We start from the raw sequence: 14,743 nt of genomic DNA, 5'->3' as shown, positions 1-14,743 counted from the left end.
CCAGGCTTGGGCTGGTGCCTGAGCTCTGGGACCCTCCCACCCTGCAGGGTCCTAGAGCCTGGGGTCCAGCCCAAGCCCTGAAGTCTACACAGCAATGAAACAGCCCCACAGCCTGAGCCAGCTGGCACATACCAGCTGCAAGTTTTTCTTTGCTGTGTAGACATACCCAGTGAGGCTTAGCATGCAAAGTGGAAAGTTTTGACCATCCAATGCAAAGGGTTAAAAATAGTTTACTCCATCACTCTCCTGTGCTTGTTCTGTTGCATTGTCCCACCTTCCATACATCTTCCAGGTCATTTGTGTCAAACTCGCTTAGGGGAATAGAGGTGTTGGCTGTTTCATTATTGGCAGGTTGAGTGTACAGAAGTAACAAGAGCAGCTCCAGAAAGCAATGATGGTTTGCTAAAGACATTTACGTGCCTCTGGGAACACTTCCAGTCTTGAAGTGACTAAGCTCCTTATTCTACCTAGTCCAATGGGTTTGAGTACCACATTTTACATAATGCTATAGCAGAACTCCTTCTTTTAAACTCTGAATGGTTTAGGTTTGTCTTTATATCCTGTACTGAGAATATATTTTTATATTGGAAAAAATAAAATACTAATTTAATTTTATGTTGTGAACTTTCCCCAGTACTGCAAGGAAAATGGCTCATACTAATACAGTTCCATAGCTAAACAGATACTGTAAAGGTTTTTACATCCAATTTGCATAAAAACTATTTACTTGATGGTCAAAGAGCCTCTGAATTCTAAGTATGTAGCGGTGTGGTGGGTTATTTTTTTAAATCTCTGTTGCAAAGATTCCCCTCCTCCCTAGCCACCATTTTGGCTCCTAGGAAGCTATTAAAATGAAAAATAAAGAAACATTAAAATCAAAGTCGATAGAACTAACTTTATTTTTGATGACTGACATTTCCTAAGCTGAACTGCTAAGGGTATTTGGTGAGACAAGGTTGGTGAGACAATATCTCTTATTGGACCAAGACTATTTGGTGTTGCAGAATTCATGTGCAGTGTTTGCAGCATGTATTTGTATTGTTCACTTTCCTATGTGATGTACTTTACAAATGTCGTTTGTTTTGAAAACCCACCCACAGTTATGATGGGACAGAACCTTAATTGTGGTAGTAGAGGCTCGGGGCTTGTCTACACTAACAGTGGTGCAGCTGGAGCGCTTAGTGAAGATGCTACCTATGCTGCCGGGAGAATTTATCCTGTCAGCGTAGATTCTCTCCCCCAAGAGACGGTATCTGTGTTGGTGAGAGAAGCCCTCCTGTCAATATAGCGCTCTCTACACCGGGTCTAGGTCGGTATATCTACGTCACTCAGGGGTGGGTAGTGTGAACCAAGCCTCAGACACAGATCCTCTGACTAGGCAGGGAGCAGCAGCCAGCTTCCTTAGCTAGCTCTGAAGATTCCTGCACCCTGCTGCTGCTGGCCTCTCACTGGAGCCAGATGGATTCAAAGTGCTGCTCCCGCTGTCACAGACAAGTCACACGTGCAGCAAAGAGTAGAGCAAACTAGTGCAGCGGGATGGGATCAGGTGGTAGTAGGTAGGATCCAAGTAGAACAGAAGGGCACTGCATTGCACACAGGCTTCTTCTGGGGAGAGGTTGAGAGAGAGAATGAACTCCATGTGGCAGATGTTTGGTTACGTCAGGGGTCGGCAACCTTTCAGAAGTGGTGTGCCGAGTCTTCATTTATTCACTGTAATTTAAGGTTTTGTGTGCCGGTAATACATTTTAACATTTTTAGAAGGTCTCTTTCTATAAGTCTATAATATATAACTAAACAATTGTTGTATGTAAAGTAAATAAGGGTTTTAAAATGTTTAAGAAGCTTCATTTAAAATTAAATAAAATGCAGAGCCCCCCGGACCAGTGGCCAGGACCCAGGAAGTGTGAGTGCCACTGAAAATCAGCTTGTGTGCCGCCTTTGGCACCCGTGCCATAGGTTGCCGACCCCTGGGTTACGTCATTTAATGTCCTCTTGGAAGGCATTCAAATACTACAGTGATGTGGGCAGTATAAGACCCTATATAGAAAAGAATCAAATCAAAGGGGAGAGCAGAGTTGAGAGGAGTGGCAGGGGTGAATGTGTTCCGTAAGTGGGCTAGCGTGCATTCTATTACTGGATGCGGGGCCTAGAAAGAATGCATGGGAGAAAGTCTGTTATATTGAGAGAGCAAAGTTCTAGGTGACTTCCTTCCCCGGACCACTCTTCTTAGGGCTCTTTGTCCCAAAAGAGCTTATTTTTTTTTTTTTTTTAATGGGGATAGAGGGAGCTACAAAGTGTTTCAGACTTACTGAGTTGGCTCTTACGAGATTTTTTTTTTCCTTGGTCTTACCAGTTTGTACTTATGTTTTATTGATAGCCTGTATCATTTTGAAGTATCACTTGGTTAAAATGCAGAACTGAAGCCATACCTTTTTATGTTTGAGCAGATTTCTTCTGAGGGAGGCTTACTGGTAGAGGCACTCTGACTTCATGATGAGGGTCTCCTATTACTCTGTGTGAATTACCATTTGCTGGTAGTAATTGGCCAGTGGCTGCATGTTCTCATCAGTACACTAGTATCATTTCACTTTCCAACCTTTCTCTCCTAGGTGTTCTTTACTTAATGGAACATGAGGAAGAATATGTGTTCACGCTGCCTAGTGCCTATGCACGTTCTATACTTACCATTCCGTGGGTGGAGCTTGGAGGTAAAGTCAATATTAACTGTGCCAAGACTGGCTATTCTGCTACTGTCACATTCCACACAAAGCCTTTCTATGGAGGAAAAGTTCACAGGTATTGAAACTGCTGTCTACTGGGTTGCTTCCTTTTGTACTGTATGTTAGAGTGTACTTGAAAACTTTTTCAGTTTTTTCTGTATTTATTACTGTAAAATTGCTTGGGTGTGTTTGTGTGTAATTAATATGCAAAAGCCAAATTAAATTTATATAGTGTTTTATCATGTGTTTTTTTAAAAATAAAACAAAACCTTCCTGCACCTGCCAGCACCTCATTACAGCTTTTCCATTAAAAAAAAATTGTTTAAAATGTGATTTGTAGGTTTGAAAAAACAAATATAGATACTTTGAATCTGGGACCTTTCACATCAGTATGTAACAATGTTAAGGTTCTGGGGTGTCAGATTTTGAGCTTTAAAATCTGGATGTATTTTTAACACAGTTTTAAGTGTCTCTCTTCAGTCCACTATAGCAACCAAATTCTGAGTTAGTGCTGAAAACCCAGACTGATGTGTATTTTTAATTCAAGCCACAGCTATGCCAGGGAAAGAGAGAAAATATGCTAGAAGATCTATGGCTGGAATATCTCAGCACACATATACCACACACAGACTGCACTTGCTCTTTTTGATGCAACAAAGTCAGATTTCTGTTTCTAATTTAAACATATCTGTTCACAGTTGATTTTTAAAATTGCTTGGATACTCAGACTCATAGACTTTAAAGTCAGAAGTGACCATCATGATCATCGACTCCGATCTTCTGCACATTGCAGGGCCCAGAACCTTACCCACCCACTCCAGTAACTCAGCCAGAGGTTATGGGTCTATTACAGAAGTCCTCAAATCAAACTACGGCCCATGGGACAGATCCAGCCCACAAGCCGTTTTAAGCTGGCACACGAACTCCCGTTGGGGAGCAGGGTCTGGGGCTTGCCCCACTCCAGCTGGGGCACAGGGTCGGGGGCCGTACCATGCGGCTCCCGGAATCCGCGGCATGGCCCCCCTCCGGGTCTCCAGCTGGGGTGCAGGGTTGGGGGCCACTCCACATGGCTCCCGGAAGCCACGGCATTGTCCCGCTCCGGCTCCTAGGTGTTCCAATGGCCCTGCTCCGATGGCCCCCTCCAGCACTCCAATGGGAGCTGCAGGGGCAGTGCCTGCAGACGGGGCAGCGTGTAGAGCCACCTGGCTGTGCCTCTGCATAGGAGCCAGAGAAGGGACATGCTGCTGCTTGAGGTAAGTGCCACTTGGAGCCTGCACCCCTGAGGCTGCCCCCATGCCCCAACCTCCTGCCCCAGCCCTGATCCCCCTCCCACTCTCCAAACACCTCGATCCCAGCTGGGAGTACCTCCCAAATCCTTCATCCCCAGCCCCACCTCCGAGTCCACACCCCCAATCAGAGCCCTCAACCCCTTCTGCGCCCCAACCCCAATTTTGTGAGCATTCATGGCCCACCATACAATATCTATGCCCAGAGGTGGCCCTTGGGCCAAAAAGTTTCCCTCCCCTGGTTTAAAGACTTCAAGTTACAGAGAATTCATCATTTGAACTAGTTTAAACCTGCAAGTAACCCGTGCTGCAGAGGAAGACGAACACCCTCCCCCTCCACCCCCCGCCCCCTGGATCGCTGCTAATCTGACCCAGGGGAAAATTCCTTCCCAACACCACATATGACGATCAGTTAGACTCTGAGCACATGGGCAAGACCCATCAGCCAGACACCTGGGAAAGAATTCTCTGTAGTAACTCAGAGCCCTCCCCATCTAGTGTCCCATCACCGGCCATTGGAGAGATTTGCTGCTAGCAGTCACAGATCAGTTACATGCCAATGTAAACAGTCTCATCATGCCATCCCCTCCATAAACTTATTAAGCTCAGTCTTGAAGCTAGTTAGATTTTTTGCTCCCACCGCTCCCCTTGGAAGACTGTTCGAGGACTTCACTCCTCTGATGGTTGGAAACCTTTGCCTAATTTCAAGCCCAAACTTCTTGATGGCTGGTTTATATCCATTTGTTCCTGTGTCCACATTGGTGCTAACTTAAATAATTCCTCTCCATCCCTGGTATTTCTTCTTTTGATGTATTTATAGGGAGCAATCATATCTCCCCTCAGCTTCTTTTGGTTAGGTTAAACAAGCCAAGCGCTTTGAGTCGCCTCTCATAAGGTAGTTTTTCCATTCCTCTGATCATCCTAGTAGCCCTTGTGTGCACCTGTTCGTTTGAATTTAGCAGATTATAGTCCTTTTAATATGCTGGCACGAAGATAAACTGTATATTTTATTGTGGCTTTTGTCATATTGGAATTAGGGTTACAGCAGAAGTGAAACACAATCCCACCAATACCATCGTGTGTAAGGCACAAGGAGAATGGAATGGCACACTGGAATTTACGTACAGCAATGGGGAAACCAAAGTGATTGACACCAACAAACTGCCCGTTATCCGAAAAAAGATTAGACCAATAGCAAAACAAGGTCCTTTTGAATCAAGGTGAGGTTATGGACATCAGAGAATTCTGTTTATGAAGCTTGGACAAAAACTTAATACGGAAGCAACCTTTGTATATTCATGTGTGATTCAGTAAAGCTCTTGTTTTGGGTAGTATGAATTCTTATAGGCAGAGAGTAGGGAAAGCTGCATACACAGATTTTTCAGAGCTTCTTTTGATACATAAACTGCAATATAACTGCTGTTCAGTTATTAAATGGAAAAAATGCTAGTGCAAATTTCGTAAAGTTTAAAAATGAAAGGTAATCAATGCAGTTTCTATGTGTGCTTTATTGAGAGTAGTTGCTGAATTGTCATTTCTACATATTCAATTTCATGTCTATTTCTCACAGCTATATAACTATTGACTATACACAACATAAAAATACTTTTAAAAATTGTCATGCATCCACACCCTTTACCTGACTTTTTGACACACTATATCAGAGAACTTGTGTTAGAATTTACTGCAAATATTTGTCTATGTATTTGTCACTAGAAGACCAATATTTTATTGAATTGTAATGTCACACCTGTTAATTGCCATTTGAGAGAGTCTTAAAGAGCATGAATGAATGAAGCTTCAGCTTGTAGTGAATGAATATATTCTATCCATTTTACAAATGGGTGCTCTTGGTCAGATGAAATGTTCTCGCTAATAGACATGCTCCCTCTCTCATAAATGCATTTTTTTTTGCTGTATCCCAGCCAGAAAAAAATGTGTGTGAATGAGGAAGTCAGCAGTTCCATTGTGTATCTGTTTTATTTTTGACACTAGCAGATGGACTGTAAATACTTAGTCCCTGTCTGAATACTCACAATTTAATAAATTTTAAATAAAGATTTACTTAAACACCACTGAAAATTACACATTACAAAAAAGTTATGCTCTGAAGCAGAAGAACTTAAGTGTTCTGACAGCTTTTGGTCCATATTGCTACATGTTGCACAACATTACTATTTGCACTCTGAAATTGGGTTCTGTGCAGGGCAGACACTGTCAAACTGATAAGGACCAAATTTGGTTCTAAACTGAACATTATTGTAACCTGGTAGGGACTGTCCTTGACATCTTATCTTCCTAAGTTATTTTAATACACTACTTTGAAGTTCAGAAGTAGAAGCTTTTTAAAGTAACATGCAAAAGGACTGTGGTGAGCTTCCTCTGCTAACTAGCGCACAGGTCAAACTCTGCATGATCTCTTCATTAATGAGCTACACACAGGTCTGGACACAAAGCAGTTATCAAAAATCGTCATGTTGATTTGAAGATGTAGGGTCTAAGGTTTCAAGAGCTGAGCACCCCAACAGCTCCCAGTCAGGCACCTAAATTAAGTAGCCAGATATTGAGGGCTGAACACATTTGAAAATCAGATCCATAGTTTAATACGATGGGGTGAGAGAATTCACACTTGCTAAATAGGGGGATTATGCATGTATTTTTGAGCTTTAAAATATTATAAACAATAGACATGTTAACCATGACTGCAGTAAAAGTAGTTAACAGTATCCTGTAAAATACAGTGAAAAGGATTAAAAAAGTGATAGTTCAAAATCTGTTTGAGATGGTACAGAGTGCCAGATAATGAACAAAAAGAACGAGGAGTACTTGTGGCACCTTAGAGACTAACAAATGTATTTGAGCATAAGCTTTCACGTGCTAAAACACACTTCATCGGATGCATGCAGTGGAAAATACAGTAGGAAGAGATATACACACACACACACACACACACACACACACACACACACACACACACACACACACACACACACACACACACACACACACACACACACACACACACACACACAGAGAGAACACGAAGAAATGGCTGTTGCCATACTAACTGTAATGAGAGTAATCAATTAAGGTGAGCAATTATCAGCAAGAGGAAAATAAAACTTTTGTAGTGATAATCAGGATGGCCCATTTCCAACAGTTGACAAGAAGAGGTGAGTAACAGTAGGGGAAAAATAGCAGGGGGAAATAGGTTTTACTTTTTGTAATGACCCATCCACTCCCAGTCTTTATTCAAGCCTAATTTAATGGTGTCCAGTTTGCAAATTAATTCCAATTCTGCAGTTTCTCGTTGGAGTCTGTTTCTGAAGTTTTTTTTGTTGGAGTATTGCAACTTTGAGGTCTGTAATTGAGTGACCAGGGAGGTTGAAGTGTTCTCTGACTGGTTTTGGAATGTTATAATTTTTGACGTCTGATGTGATGAACACACCATCATTATATGAAAAAGAACTGGCAAGTTTATCCTGCAACTGTATATTCCTCTTTACAAGGCATTTTACTGTTGCTGAGGAGTTCTCATTCTATTTTGTCTGTGCTGATCTGTGATCAATCACTCAGGCATCTTTGGCAACATGTCACCAACTCCCTGAAAGAAGGCAATATCGATGCAGCAACGGAGCACAAGCACCGCCTTGAGGAAAGGCAGCGAGCAGAGGAGAGGCAACGTGTGGCTATTAATACACCCTGGAAACCAAAATATTTTACCAAGGAGGTAATGTGAATCACACCAAAGCATTTCTTTGTTGCTTTAAGATAGGAATGTAGTGGAGTTCCACAGTACAGTGAGGAGTGTGTGTGTGTGTGTGTGTGTGCGCGTGCGTGCGCGCAAACAATTAAAATCAGATTTTGATTTGTATCATTGTGATTGTGACTAAATCTCTCTGATCCTTCCAAACTTTGACTCCTAAAAAACAATCATCAGACATTTATTTTAGATTTTGTAAACCTTGTTCTCCTTTTTAAGCTTTTACCTGCCTTCGGTTAAATGTATTTATGCCTGAATTTTTATAAATTTGGTCTCTATGATTAGACATCTAAATCCATATTTTTGGCCATTTAAAAAAAAATAGCTTGATGCTCAGCAATGGCTCATGGACTTTAAGGTCAGAAGGGACCATCATGATTATCTTGTCTGACCTGCAGCACATTGCATGCCACAGAACCTCACCCCTCCCATTCCTATGATAGACCCCTAACAGCTGGCTGAATTACTGAAGTCTTCAAAGACTTCAAGTTACCGAGAATCCACCATTTACCCTAGTTTAAACCTGCAAGTGACTCATGCCCCATGCTGCAGAGGAAGGCCAAAAAAAAAACAACCCCCAAAAAAACAAATAAAAAACCCAGGCTCTCTGCCAATCTGACCCAGGGGAAAATTCCTTCCCAATCCCAAATATGGTGATCAGTGAGACCTTCCTCCAATCTGACATCATTCCATTAATAGCTACTTTTTGTTTGTGGTGGTTTAACCAATTATGTTTCCACTTAATGGTAGTTCTGTCAAGTCCACATTTCTCCAGCTTACTTATCAGAATGTCATGTGGGACTATGTCAGAAGCCTTGCTGAAGTCCACCACATTCCCCCTATCCACCAAATCAGTTACCCTGTCAAAGAAGGAAATCAAACTGGTTTGGCATGATTTCTTCTTGATAAATCCATGTTGGCTGCTAGCGATTACCCCCTTCATCCTCCAGGTATTTTCAAACTGAATGTTTTATACATTGTTCTAGTAGCTTCCCAGGTATTGAAGTCAGGTCTATAGTTCCCCATCTCCTCCTTTTCCCCCCTTTTTAGAGATGGGCACTTCTCCTGTCTTCTGGGACCTCTCCTGTCACATATGAGTTTGTAAATATTATTGCCAGTGGCTCCGAGATTTCTTCAGCTAATTTCTTCAGTAACCTGCGGTGAATAGCATCTGGCCCCGCTGATTTGAATTCATTCAAGCTGGTTAAAAGATTTGACATGTTCTTTACTTATCCTAGTCTGCATCCCTTCCCCTTTACGGAAGGGTCTATGGTAACTAGGACCTAGATTAAAGCTCAGGTTAGCCAGATGATGTCCTGAGATGCTCTTCCCAGTAGTTGGTAATGGAGCCATCTCAGCACAGTAATCCTCTTTCCTGGAACATCAGCTCATTGTCGAAGAAGCCAAAGCCTTTTCGCCAACACCACCTGAGTAGCCACACAGTCTCTACCCAGGTGTTTTCATTCAACAGGGAGAATGGATGAGAACACCACTTGTGCCCCTAAGTCTTTTATCCTTCTCCCCAGAGCCATGTAGTCTGTAGGAATACACTCAAGGTCATTCTAGGCAGTATCGTTGGTGCCCACATGGATAAGTAGGAAGGGGTAGCAGTGCGAGGCCTTGATGAGTCTCAGTGGCAATTCTAGCTCTAGGCAAGCAGCACACTTCTTGGGATTCCTACTCTGGACAGCAGATGGATGACCGACCCTGTCCCCCAAATAAAGAAAAAAAAACTAGTCAGAGGCGCCCCCCCCTTCAAATGCCACCATGGCTAAACAGAGTGAAAGAGGCAGTTTTGAGACAAAAAGACATGCTTTAAAAATTGGAGGTCAAATCCTACTGAGAAAAATAGACAGGAACATAAACTCTGGCAAGTCGAGTATAATTGAGCAGGTCAGAAAAGAATTTGAAGAGCAACTAATAAAAGTCATACAAACAAACAGCAACATTTTTTTTTAATGTACATCAGAAGCAGGAAGCCTCCCAAACAATCAGTGGGGCCACTGGACGAGTGAAGTGCTAAAGGAGCATTCAAGGAAGATAAGGTCATTGTAGAGAAGCTAAATGAATTATTTGCATTGGTTTTCACTGGAGAGGATGTAGGGTGCGGGGAGATTCCCAAACCTGAGCCATTCTTTCTAGGTGACAAATCTAAGGAACTGCCCCCAGATTGAGGTGTCAATAGAAGAGGTTTTGGAACAAATGGATTAAATTAAACAGTAATAAATCACCAAGACCAGATAGTATTCACCCAAGAGTTCTGAAGGAACTCAAATATGAAATTGCACAATTACTTACAGTGATATATAACCTATCACTTAAATCAGCCTCTGTACCAGATGATTGGCCGATAGTTAATTTATAAATCTGATTTTTTTTAAAACGGCTCCAGAGATGATTCTAGCAATAACAGGCCAGTAAGCCTAACTTCAGTACCAGACAAATTGGTTGAAATTATAGTAAAGAACAGAATGATTATTTACATACATGAACATAAGTTGGGGAAGAGTCAGCAGGGCTTTTGTAAAATGAAATCATGCCTCACCAATCTATTAGAATTCTTTGTGGTGTCAAAGAAAGTCTTTGACAAGATCCCTCTCCAAAGGCTCTTAAGCAAAGTAAGCAGTCATGGGATAAGAGGGAAGATCCTCTCATGGATCAGTAACTGGTTAAAAGTTAGGAAACAAAGGATAGGAATAAATTGTCAGTTTTCACAATAGAGAGAGGTAAATTGTGGGGTCCCTCAAGGATCTGTACTGGGACCAGTGCTGTTCAGCATCTTCATAAATGATCTGGAAAATGGGATAAACAGTCAGGTGGTAAAGTTTGCAGATGATACACAAAGCTGACTGCGAAGGATTACAAAGGGATCTCACAAAACTGGTGACTGGGCAACAAAATGAAATTTGAGATGAAATTCGGTGTTGATAAATGCAAAGTAATGCCCATTGGAAAACATAATCCCAACTATACATACAAAATGGTGGGGTCTAGATTAGCTGTTACCACTACAGAAAGAGATATTGGTGTCATTGGGGATAATTTTCTGAAAACATCTACTCAGTGTGCAGTGGCAGTCAAAAAAGCTGACACTGTTAGGAACCATTAGGAAAGTGATAGAAAATAAGACAGCAAATATCATGCCACTTATAAATCCCTGGTATGCCCACATATTGAATACTGCATGCAGTTCTGGTCGCCCCATCTCAGAAAAGATAATTTAGATTTGGAAAAAGTACAGAGAAGGGCAACAAAAATTATTAGGAAAAAGAACAGGAGTATTTATGGCACCGTAGAGACTAACAAATTTATCTGAGCATAAGCTTTTGTGGGCTACAGCCACTTCATCGGAAGCATGCACTGGAAAATACAGTAGGAAGACACACACACACACACACACACACACACACAACAATGGGTGTTACCATATACACTCTAACGAGAGTGATCAGTTAAGGTGAGCTTTATTATTATTAGGGGTATGGAACAGCTTGCATATGAAAAGAGATTAAAAAGACTGTTCAGTTTAGCAAAAAGACAAGGGGGAGTATGATAGAGGTCTGTATAATCAAGAATGGTGTGGTGAAAGTGAATAAAGAAGTATTCTTTACTCCTTCATGTAACACAAGAACCAGGGGTCACCGAATGAAATTAATGGGCAGCAGGTTTAAAACAAACATAATGAAGTACTTCTTCACACAACGCACAGGCAACTTGTGGAACTCATTGCCAGGGGATGTTCTGAAGGTCAACAGTATAACTGGATTTTAAAAAAGTAGATACATTAATGGAGGATAGGTCCATCAGTAGCTTTAGTCGTTGACAAAATTTAAAATATGCATCTAAACTACTTCAGTGTTTTTTTTTTTAAATAGTTGGATCCACAGGCTTTAAGTGTTAGGAAACTACACCCAGAAGGGTATGGATAATGAAATCCCGATCTCTAGCATTTTACAAACAATTGTGTATTGAAATGTTTGACACTATAGACTAAATGGTGGTAACCCTTATTCTTGTAGTTCCCATTTACAGCCCCCATTAACAGTGGTGGGAGTTGTTCTACAGATTGAGGGTAGGATATGATCTAATATAGTCAGGCCCTTTTACGATTTTTGTGAAAGTTTGAGCAAGATATTTTTGAACCATGTCTAGTAATACTCCTGGCACCGTTGATTAATTCTTTGTATGGAATGGAAATGAGATAAAAATATTCTCTTGCTTTTTGCAGATGCAGAATATGATAAAAGGCAAAGAAAATACTGGTCTTCAAAACAACTTCATATTTAAATAGGCACTGTCAAGATTTTAAAAAATAGAAAAACTAAAAAAATTCCAGTTTTTGATAAGAGCACCACTGAGCTAGCACAACTTAGAATTTTTCTAAAACATCCTTGTCAAGAAATTTTTAAGGTTTTTCATCTTCCGCTGCTGATATTATAAGGACTTTTTCAACACAGATGAAACTCAGTCTACACATGCAGTGCTGTCTGTTGTACAAAGTAAAGTGTAAAAGGCTTTCACTAATACCATTTAGTTTTAGAAGTCTTACGTGTTGTTTGTAATTGTAGTAGGTACAGGATTTTCAGACAGCCATATCTTGACAATATTCCTTTAGCTTCTATTGAATCTATTTTAGTAGTGTGTTGTATATCTTTGTAAAAATTGAAAGGTTCATTTGTAAAATCTCCCTAATTTTCTTACAGGGTGATGGTTGGATATACTTCAATCCCCTCTGGAAGTCCCATTGACAAGACAGAGCACACTGTTGTCTCATAACAAACCCATCTTAGAGGCATTAAACCGATGCAGTATATAACCTTCAGGTGTCATTGAATAGTTTTGTTACAAGATACAAATAAGGAGCTATATACTGTGATTGATGAATCTGAAAACAGATACAAGCTCAAGTTTATTCAACAGCCATTTTGTGTGTGTATATATACATGCACACACATACTGTGTATTGATTTGATATATATATGTAAACATGTTATACACACACTAACAGTGATTAAGGTCCTGATCCTTTAAACATTATGTGCACAAAACTTCCATTGAAGTCAATGAGAGTTCCGTGTGTTGTCTGCTTATGGGATCAGGCCCTGTGTTGGCAATTAAGAATACTTTTTTATTAGTACAATTTGAGGTTTTGTATTTTTCACTTTGCCAAAAATGTTTTGCACTTATAAAATGTGACTTGTCATTGGCAGTCATTCAGAGTCTGAATGGTGGTTAAATGGCTCACTTCGAGTGACCTAAGCAAGATACATTTGGGATATTGGTTTAAGAGCATGTTTTCTGTCCTTGTGACTCACTTATAAGCATGCATTTTTTGCCATCTTATAAAAAGTAGCAATACCATTGCAAGAACATTGTTTGTACTAATCCATTGTTCTCCTTTTTTTCTGTTTGTATTCCAAAGAGATGCTTAATATTTTGCAAGGCCATTTGTCAGCCCCTTGACCGTGGGAAAGGGGATCTCTCTGTGAAACACCACTGGCAGTGGTTATGCTAGGAAATGCCGATGTCATTGGGTGAACTTGCTTTACAGCCCATCAGTCTTGTGTTATAGCTTTGAGCAGTTCTGTATTTTTGGTTCTTTTTTTTTAGTCCCAGCTGATTGCTTTGTGACATTTTCTCAGAAAATGCTACTTTTACACCAGGCATTATTTGCTAACTTACTACTTCATGGTGAAATAAGGGCTTTAGTAAAGTAAAAAATAATACTGGGGGCAGTGATTTGTTTTGCAATCTAAAAATTTATAGCTTGATTTTACTTTGTACGTAAACCACTGAGAGGTGAAGAAAGTGAACTTCTAAAAATATACAGTGTATTAACGCGTAGCTGCATTTCAGTTAAAGTGAGATGTATCGATTTTCAAGAGAGTACAGTAATGGACAAAAATGTAGTAAACTGACTTCTGCTCAGTGCTTAATTTACTCTTATGGTGACCCTTATAAACACCACTATATTTCTAATGAATAGTAGCATGAATGCCTAACTTTCAGTAGTACTGGCTAATTTTGTGCCTTTTGTCTGCTTTCTTAATACAGCTGCTTGTAGATACTAGACAAATATATTTAGGTTGATGCATTGCTCATCTGTTCATATGTGTCTGCATTTTATGTTAGTTATTTTTAGTAGATATTAAGGTTACTTGGATAAGTCAGGAATTATACAGCACTCAGGTGTATATGTAATTGAATGCACCATTCATTGTCAACATGGAATTGGCCTTCAATAGATCTTTCAACTTAATGAGTTTTAGATCTCTATTAAATAGCTTGTAGTGTCCTTCATCTCTTAAAGCCACATTGTATCTGCCTGTACATACTTTTCTCTGCACATAAAAATCTAGGTTTTTTTCTTAAATGTTTTAAAACCCATTTTAAAGAAATATGGACTGTACAGGATCAGTTTTAATGTACAGAAGTATTGTTTGTAAGGAAAGCTTTATTTTTAGGTATAGTGGATGCTTTTCTGTAATTATGTCAAAATGATGCCCCTGTGATAAGAGATGAACTTACAGGTAACTTCAGAAGAATTCATATACTTTGTGGTCTGCAGGAACTCATTTATATTGCTTGGGGCCACTCTTGTTTTAAAGAGGTTAGTCTGGTAAGTAACTGGAAACATTAACAAGTTGTTATGTAGATTGCATTATGAAGAACAGTCTTAAATGCAGAATCAAACAGATCATAATTGGAGTACGCCCTCAAAACTGTAGCTTTAGTTTTCTAACACCAAAGAACTTGGCCATGCATTGATTGCAAAGAGGAATTAGAGACCTCAAACATTTGTTAGAAGTGCAGGACTGGACCTTTCCTTTTTCACAGTGTGACTATCAATGCTACAACGATGCTGTAGCTCTTATTTTAAGGTGAATTTTAACTAATTTTGGACTTCTAATTTATTAAGGGTTTCTTCTCTGCATGGTTATTTGTTACCGCATAGTGAGACCATTCCATTTATG

The 14,743-nt window shown here is 40.2% G+C and overlaps 1 protein-coding gene across 6 annotated transcripts in view; it reads left to right on the top strand.

Moving 5' to 3' along the window:
- OSBPL10 (oxysterol binding protein like 10) overlaps positions 1-12,591 on the top strand; it is a 172,211-nt gene extending 159,620 nt beyond the window's left edge. For 3 of the 6 annotated variants that reach the window (XM_039525647.1, XM_039525650.1, XM_039525648.1), the window contains exons 9-12: positions 2,610-2,796; positions 5,044-5,226; positions 7,583-7,736; positions 11,998-12,127. In XM_039525647.1, the coding sequence (XP_039381581.1) occupies positions 2,610-2,796; positions 5,044-5,226; positions 7,583-7,736; positions 11,998-12,060 (587 nt within the window). In that variant the 3' untranslated portion in view covers positions 12,061-12,127. Of the gene's footprint in view, positions 1-2,609; positions 2,797-5,043; positions 5,227-7,582; positions 7,737-11,997; positions 12,135-12,472 lie in introns of those variants that run through there. The other 3 variants (XM_039525645.1, XM_039525644.1, XM_039525646.1) reach the window with 3 other exon arrangements.
- Positions 12,592-14,743: the final 2,152 nt, after the last annotated feature.

Source organism: Mauremys reevesii, linkage group 2 (assembly GCF_016161935.1).
Source record: "Mauremys reevesii isolate NIE-2019 linkage group 2, ASM1616193v1, whole genome shotgun sequence".
NCBI lineage: Eukaryota > Metazoa > Chordata > Testudines > Geoemydidae > Mauremys > Mauremys reevesii.
Note: the sequence above shows the minus strand (reverse complement) of the source record. Positions and strands in the feature narration are given on the sequence as shown.